General features: G+C 51.6%; 1 protein-coding gene across 2 annotated transcripts; it reads right to left on the bottom strand.

Moving 5' to 3' along the window:
* Positions 1 to 519: 519 nt before the first annotated feature.
* Positions 520 to 3776, bottom strand: COQ10A (coenzyme Q10A). 2 transcript variants are annotated; one of them, XM_055328589.1, is made up of 5 exons: positions 3502 to 3765; positions 2925 to 3071; positions 1935 to 2127; positions 1589 to 1690; positions 520 to 1327 (listed from the first exon to the last, which is right to left on the bottom strand). In XM_055328589.1, the coding sequence occupies exons 1-5, from the start codon at positions 3630 to 3632 to the stop codon at positions 1160 to 1162; spliced, it is 741 nt and encodes a 246-aa protein (XP_055184564.1). In that variant the 5' UTR covers positions 3633 to 3765; the 3' UTR covers positions 520 to 1159. The 2 variants fall into 2 exon arrangements, with proteins under 2 accessions (XP_055184564.1, XP_055184565.1); XM_055328590.1 differs by having other exon boundaries at positions 1209 to 1327; positions 1531 to 1690; positions 3502 to 3776.
* Positions 3777 to 8254: the final 4478 nt, after the last annotated feature.

The raw sequence follows: 8254 nt of genomic DNA, 5'->3' as shown, positions 1-8254 counted from the left end.
TTATTGTTCAGCGCCCCCATCCTGCTTAATTTTGTCATAAGATAGCACACTCAAGGACCTTAGCTGAGACCTCACACCTGCTTCTGTGGCTAATCCAAGGAAGCTGGTCCAGCCCACTGGGTGAAAGGAACAAAGCATACCAAGGGCAAACAGGAGGACCGCTAGCTCTGGACCTGAGCCACTAGAGGGCTCTGGTGCTGTGTGGAATGCCCGTTCCTTGCAGTCTCTTAAAGGTCTTCAGAATAAGAGGTGGTCCTGAGGCCATGGGCTATATGGTAGATCTGAGGCCAGATTATCCTGTCCTGAGACTCCTGCTGCAACTGACCTTCTGAAAAAGTCTATAAATAGGCAAGGGAGTGGGTACTAGGTCCTGGCTTGTAGAATGTGCTACTATAGTTAGCAGGGACACTATGTCCAAGAGGCCTTCTTGCATCTTTACTCCCCTGAGGAAGCCATGACTTTCTTCTTCTCTGCTATATCCACATTGTTCCCCCGAAGAAACAGTATAAAAATGCCAAATTCACACTGTCACAATTAATTTATTGAAATTTTATAAAAACTCAGCCAAGTGGAAAAAGGTACAACCCAAGAGTACAATTCTCTTCAGTGCTTTTATTCTCCTTGCCCCTGTGGCACTGATGTTGACAGCCCCTTGCTCTCCACTAACCAGGCAGCATGGAAATATTCTTAAAGTGAGTTCATATGGATTTCAAGCTTGGGCCAGATCTAGCATTTCCTGAGACATCTCAGGCAGGCAGGTTATTGACTACCCAGTACCTCTCTGTCAGAGGAAAAAGTTCAGTTTATTCAATCTCTGGAAAAGTTGCAATGTTCCCCTGGTCAGACACTAAGGCATCTTGACAGGGTCCAAAGACAACCAACAGTCGTGATTATAATTCCCCGTGAGAAGGCTGCAGACATCAGACATATGAGGCTCTCAAGATGAGCCTGACCATTTCCTAGGCACGTCTTCTTTCCATAACCTCCTGCTTTTCTGCCCCAGCATTTCCAGCCAGCTTATAACCCAATTTCTGGGGAATTGAGAGGGAGAATATCATTATGAACACAGACTCTTCTGTTACATTGGAGCAGAAGTCAAATGAAATAAATAAGAGAATTGGGTTGGGAGGGAGAGGAGAGGCCAGGGAACAATCCTGCCTCAAGTCTGGTGCACCTCATGGAACATCAGTTCACGGGGTATGGCTGTTTCTGGACCAAACTTGGTGGCTGCCCGACGTTCAAAGGCAGCGACATTCTGTTTGACAACCTCATCGAAAAACATGGTGGCCAGCTGGGAGTGCAGTAGAGAACGAAATTCAAAGGAAATCTGGGAATGGGTAAGAGAAACTATTCAAGACCTTGGTGGATAGTCCTTTCTTCCCTTACCCACTCCAGTTCCTTAAATCCCCTCAAAAGCCCTTACTTAGGACTGAGCACAGAGTAAAGTTTGATGTAAGCTCAGACCTCTGGAAAGTGTCATTGACTTGGGCAATACCAAGTCCTAGCCATACTTAATAACTGTCACAGTACCTCTGCCCAGCCTTCACAATCCAGTTGTTGCTCTATGCTCCACAGCCTCCTGACTCACCGAAAAGTCCACAGTGCAAGTTCGAGGATAGGCAGGAATACCAGGGCTGAATCGCCAAATGGTCTCTAAGTGGTTGAAGAGCTTACCATCAGTGCAAACAGCCTAGAAGAGGGCAGTTAGTCAAATAATATTACAATAGAATGAAACCTTTAATAAGTACTTTAAAAAACCTATAATGAGTACAAGAGTGTATAAGAAAGAACTGAAAAATGTCTTCCTTTCCTTCTAATGTTTTATTAGGGAAGTATTGATAAAATCACTACAAGGAAGGCCAAAATAACCCTTCAGTGTAAAAAATGCTAAAAAATATAAAAACTTTGCTGATTAATCCCTCCCAGTGCCTCACCTTGACCATGTGAGGTTTGACCATGGAAACAGCAGATGTATAACGTTCCACTATAGGTGGAAAGCCAACCTCTAACTGGGCCTTCAGGTGACCTTTGCGGCTAGATACCACCAAGGACTTCTTACACCAGGGCACAAACTCACGATACTCCTGGACATTGGACACCACTTCGAACATCTCCTGCATGGAGTACCTAGGGTAAGGAGTCACAGAGAGAGGTTATGTTTTGCAGTTCACAGAATGCTTTTGCATTTATTATCTATTTTTTTTACGATTTTATTTATTCATGAGACACACAGGCAGGCAGAGACACAGGCAGAGGGAGAAGCAGGCTCCATGCAGGGAGCCCGACGTGGGACTCGATCCGGGGTCTCCAGGATCATGCCCTAGGTTGAAGGTGGCGATAAACAGTTGAGCCACTTGGGCTGCCCAGCATTTATTATCTATTTTGATCCTAAGTGGGACCATCTAGGGGGAACAGAGGCTACTAATTTCATTGGTGATCACAAGAACTCAGATCCTAGCTCTACAACTTTCTAACAATGTAGCCCTAGGTAAAATTACCTGTGCCTCCGTTTTCTCATCTATAAATCAGACTTAGTACTTGATTCATAGGTTTGTTGACAGGATTAAATGAGAAAAACTATGTAAAACACCTAAGTAGCCTAACTACTAGCCGTAGCAAGTGCTCAGTTAGTATTTTTATTTTGCCCACGAATACGTGTAAAAGGTCAGCAGAGGGACAATACCCTGTCGTCTTATACTGTCCAAACATAATAATGTTTCGTTTAATTGACAGGGCAACGAGGAAGGGGAAAATTAAGGTTGGAAGGCTAGCAGGGAAGGATAAAGGATCAGTAATAATAGCTGGGGAGAGGGATGGCTGGGGAGGAAGCTAGCCCACCACTGCCACCTTGCATCCTAGCCTGGAGTTAGTCATTTGGAGACGAAGGGAAGGTGTAAGGATGCTGGAGGGGGGAGGATGCTCACCCCATGATCCTACGCTCGGAGTAAGCCTTTCGCTTGTTGGTGAAGGGGGCTGCAAAGCCCATGAAGGAACGAGAGGGAGGTAAGCCAACCTCAGCCCCCAAGACCTGGGCAGCGCGGGGCAAGAAAAGGCTGCAGGGCGTCAGAAATCTAAGGACAAGAGGAAAGGAGAGAGGAAGTCATGACTGTTTGTGTCCCTCAGGCATCCCGGGGGAGCGGGGCGCATCCCAGGCAGGGCGTCCGGACAAGCTTTGCCCAGCACCTGCTGCGGCCTGCCGGGCGCCGCGGCGCGGCAGTCACGAGTGCGAAAGGTCGAGGGCGGCCGAGGACAGTGCTGGGGGGGGCCGGGCAAAAGTGGGGTGCATCCTTTGAGCGGGGGACCGCGACGCGGCTAAGAGCTAGGACTCGGGGGCCGCGGCCTCGGGGCCCGCCAGCGGCAAGCAGCGGTTGGGCGCCCCCCGGGGCTGGAAGGCCAGCGCCCCGAGAGACCCCGGGGAGGCCGCGCCCCGCCCCGGCCCCCGCCCCCGCCGCCCCGGGCGACCCCTCGCCGCCCGCGCGGGCGCTCGCGCCTCCCCCTCACCTCATTGGCCGCGGCGGCTGCGGCGGCCGCGGCGGGCCCGGGGGCGGGGCCGGGCGGAGCGCGAAGCCGCAGCAGCGCTGGGCCGCCGCGCGCGTCCCTCCGGGGAGCCGGCGCGCGCCCGCCGAGGCCATGCGCCCCGAGGCCGTGCGCCCCTCGCCCGGTCGGCGGCGGCGCCCGCGGGCCCCCTCACTGCGGAGGAGCGGCGGCCGGCGGCGGGCTTGGCGCGAGGCGGCGGCGCCCTGGGCCGCGGCTGCTGTCGCCCTGCTCCCGCCTGGGCGGGCGGGGAGCCTGGAACTGAGGCCGCGCCCGCTGCGCCCGCTGCTCCCGCCGCGCCCGCAGCTCCCGGCGCCCCCACGTCACGCCGTCGCCATGGCGCGGGCCGGGGGCCGGGGGCGGGGGGCCGGCGCGGCCTCTCGGGAGATGTAGTCTCACGCGTCCGGCGGGAAAGGGCGCGGGCGAGTGAGAAGCCGCGGGGGCCCGAGGGCCCAGCCGCCTGGCAGAGGCCGGAGCGGAGGCACCGAGGCGGCTCCGCGGGCGGCGGCCGGTCCGCACGCGCCCCGGTTCGCAGCTGCCCGCGCCGCTGCCTCCGGGCTGGCACCCGGCGCTGTGCTGCACGCACGGAGGAAAGGAGTCTTCCGCCCTGTGGGCTAAGACCTTGCATAGTTTTCTCTTTCAGTATTTATAGGAAGAAGTCGGGGAAGGCGGAGGGAAAACCGGACTTGATTTTAGAGGAGAAAACCGCCTTCGCCTGGGAGTGTGCGCTTGCCCAAGGGGGAGACTCCGGGGCGGGAACCCGGGCCGACCAGTGTCACTAGGCTGCTCGCCGTCGCGATCCAAGGAGGGCGAAATGCCCGTGATAAAAATGGAAAGAATAAAAGGGAAATAAAAAGAGATTGGATCTAGGTGGGTGCAGAAATCACTGAAGTTCTCCCACAGTGGAGAAGAGGAAGGGCATTTGGAGAATGGTGGTGGCCAAGGGCACCTGCTGGCGCAGTGGCTGAGCGCCTTTTGGCCCAGGTCTTGACCCCCCAGTCCTGGGATCGAGTCCTTCATCCGGCTCCCCTGACGGAGCCTGCTTCTCTCTCTGCCTGTGTCTCTGCCTCGCTCTGTGTGTCTCTCACGAATAAGTAAAATCTTAAAAGAAAAATGGTAATGCCTGGGTGGCTCTGTAAGTTAGGCATCTACCTTTGGCTGAGGTCATGATCCCAGGGTCCTGGGATTGAGTCCCAAGTTCCGGCCCCTTGCTCAGTGGGGAGTCAGCTCCTCTGTCTCCCACTTCCCCTGCTTGTCCTCTACCTCCCTGTCAAAGTCTTAAAAAAAAAAAAAAAAGAATGGTGGTGCCTGATGTTGCATTTAGAGATGTTTATGCTATTATAGTGCAAGTCCTGCTTTTGCTCTAAATCTTTGATCACACTTCCACATTCAGGAGACTCTTATCTGAGTAATGTGTGGAAGGGGGAAGGAAGACAAAGTAACTAAAGACTGTGTTGCCTCTGGGGTCTAATTGGTGTGGAAGAGAAACATCTTTCCTAGAAATGAGGACCTGGAAACATAAATCCCCCACCTCCCTACTCCTCCTTGAGATTGGCATTAATTTTGGGACTTCCATTGGATATGGACTGATTTAACTTTTTTTAAGATTTTATTTTTTAAAGTAATCTCTACACCCAACGTGGGGCTCAAACTCACAACCCTGAGATCCTCCACCAACTGAGCCAGTCAGAAGCCCTTGGATTGATTTAAATTTTGAGTCCATTTTATTTGGATTTCAAAGAGCTTACATTTAACATTTTTAAGGAAGGCATTTTAATCCTTATTTTATATTTACTTATACATGAGGCCCCAAATTGGAGAATGATCTTACCTCTTTTTCTTTCTTCTTTTTTCCCCAGCACCCCTACCCCTACCACCAGGATACAGTATCTCCTTCCAGTTCCAAGATGGTAATCTGGAGCCACTCTCAGATGGGCATGTGACCTTGAGGGACAGACTTACTCTTTGCAACCCTGCTTTCTGGTCCTGACCCACTCCCTCTAAGGGCTTACACATGTGAGACAGCTGCTTAGAGTGAGGAGAAACGAACAGGCTGGATAAAAGACAGAAATTAACCGGGATACATGACTGAACTGTGACCTCATTAACACTATGCCTTAACCGAGTTAACTGCTACAGAATCCCCAAGGTACAATAGGCCTGCCAAGTCAATTTGCTTGTTGTCCCCCTACTAATTAGATTAGCTAATTACTGCCATTTAAACTTTTCCTAGTTCATTTCTTGTACTTGAACAACCAATTTCCTGCCATTTCCCTGTTATTCTACATCAGTAACTTCAAGTACTAACTCAAAACATACCTTGTCTAGGAGGACCCTCTTTTGACTGAACCCATCCCTGAACATTACCCCAAACACATAATGCCATGTCAAATGGCATGTACCCTGTATTTTCTAGTTGCTTCATATGTATGCATATGTTCTTCTAAGTTCCACAAAAACAGACACTATTACTTCTAAGTTTCTACTTCCAAACCAGTTAGCATATAGTGCTGTACTATGCATTCTATAATGGTTGAGTCCTCAATCAGCATTTGCTAAAACTGAGGCTTAAAAATAGGGAAGTGTCTGCCTAGGGTTACCCAAATGTGAAGTCAGCAGTTGAATCACAGGTCTGTCTTCACAGAAGGCCTTTGCTACCACTTCCGGCCTAAATATCCCCCACCCACCCCTCCCAGCCCCTTGCATCTCACCAAACCTTGGAAGTATCTGTGTTACCTACATCATATTCCTTTTTTTCCCTACTGGGAAATCCTCTTTCTGTGCTCTGAATAATATTAAAAATAACTCTTTAGCCCTTCCTCCTCCTTCCAGCTGCCCAGAGAACCCAGCTGGCAACCTCCCTTGTTCACCTCCACTCCCACGCCAGAACCAGGCACGTGACCCCAGCTCAACCCCTGACTCCAATTCCTCAGGTTACCAAGAGCTATTTCAGGCAATAGAGGCCATGTAGTCCCCTCCTCCCCATCCTCTGGGCCATAACCTAGCTCAGCCCTTCCTGGAAGGCCCAACAGTCAAGTCAACATGTACCAACACCCATATCCATCTGATTCCCAGCTACCTTCAGTTTCTACTTCTTCAGCCTCATCTTTCTCCTCTTTGTCAAATGTTAAGTGCCTGCTACTGCCCTGTTACAGCTACAAATAATAATGTATATCCTTGCCTTTAGAGAGCTCAAAATCCTTTTTTTTCATGGGGGAAAAAAAAACAAAAAGAATGAAACCAAAACAATGTATAGTCCTGTGTTGGAAGACAGTCTAGAAAGGAGTTTGAGATCTATTCTGTAATGTTGGACACTTATATGTCAAAGATGTAGGGTGAAATGAGCAACAAAGGTGTGCAATTTAAACCTGATTGCTACAGGGACACCTGGGTGACTCAGTGGTTGAGTGTCTGCCTTTTGCTTGCATGGTGATCCTGGGTTTCTGGGATCGAGTCCTGCATCAGGCTCCCCTCAGGGAGCCTGCTTCTCCCTCTGTCTGTGTCTCTGCCTCTCTCTGTGCCTCTCATGAATAAATGAATAAAATCTTAAAAAAATAAAATCTGACTGCTACAGTGTAAACTAAATATATGTAAGTGTTAACGAAGCTTAACAAAAGGGAAAAACCCTGTTAACCAAGGAAGATTTCTTGGAGGAATAGGTTAAGTTTTAAGTAATGTAAATTTTTTTCACGGTAGAAGTACAAAAATATTTTTTTTTTTAAGATTTCATTTATTCATTCATGAAAGACAGGCAGAGAAACAGGCAGAGGGAGTAGCAGGCTCCATCCAAGGAAGCTTGATGCGGGACTCGATCCCAGGACCCCAGGATCACCCCTGGGCTGAAGGCAGATGCCCAACCACTGAGCCACCCGGGAGTCCCTCAAAAACTGCTGAAGGTATCTAATGATAGGTATTTTCCCCTCTCATTCCTCATTCCCTGTTCCCTAATTTCTCTCTCCAGGAAAAAGCACTGTTATCAGTGTCTGTATCTTTCCAGTGGGAATCAAGATACCAAAGGTAATGAAGGGCACAGATTGGTTAGAGAGGAAAGGGGAGCTTTTATCCGCATGCCTTGACAGGGGGCCAACTTGCAGCCCTCCTTCCTCAACGTGCTCCCTCTTAGAGCACACAGATTGAATTGTTGAGCTCTAAGCAGGACCCTGGACCATCACCTTTTATAAATTGCACCAATTTTTCAATATCCAGCTTTCTCCCCTCTTTTCCTGTTCTGAGCTGGGATGACCTCCATCCGGATCTTGCCTGATTGGCTGCCCTCTGGCCTCCCCGGCGCAGGAGGGAAAGCACCCACCCTCTTCTGGGGAGAAGTCACTGGGCCGCCCTACCGCCCTAACCCGGCCGTGGGCTAACTGGGAGTTGGGGAGGCGCCCCTCCTGCGGGCCTCGGGGGCCCGCTTCAGCGGCCGGCCGCCCCGCCTGCGTGCGGGGGTGCGGCGCCCCGGGGCCCCCGGGGGTCCTCTCCGCAGTCAGCGCTCGGCTGCTTCCCTTCTCCCGAGTCCTGCCACCGCCGGAGGAGATGTGCATCCTCCTCGTCCCCGGGGCCACTGCCGGCCGTGACCCCAGGTCACCACGGCCGTGGGTCCCCAGGTCCGCGGCGGACCTGGGGCACGTAACCGCCGGCGGGAGGCTTTACCTCCCGCGGGGGCGCCGCGGGGCCGGGGGGGCGCCCAGGGGCCCAGGCCGCGAGGCCGCGAGGCCGCGAG

Source organism: Nyctereutes procyonoides, unplaced genomic scaffold, assembly GCF_905146905.1.
Source record: "Nyctereutes procyonoides isolate TBG_1078 unplaced genomic scaffold, NYPRO_anot_genome, whole genome shotgun sequence".
Lineage (NCBI taxonomy): Eukaryota > Metazoa > Chordata > Mammalia > Carnivora > Canidae > Nyctereutes > Nyctereutes procyonoides.
Note: the sequence above shows the minus strand (reverse complement) of the source record. Positions and strands in the feature narration are given on the sequence as shown.

Excerpts from the sequence above, each read along its gene's own strand:
- COQ10A (XM_055328589.1), bottom strand. The coding sequence starts at position 3,632 with ATGGCCTCGGCGGGCGCGCGCCGGCTCCCCGGAGGGACGCGCGCGGCG. Across the intron at positions 3,072-3,501 it reads CAGCCGCCGCGGCCAATGAG|ATTTCTGACGCCCTGCAGCC; the intron begins GTGAGGGGGAGG and ends TCTTGTCCTTAG. Across the intron at positions 1,328-1,588 it reads CTTGCACTGTGGACTTTTCG|ATTTCCTTTGAATTTCGTTC; the intron begins GTGAGTCAGGAG and ends ACCCATTCCCAG.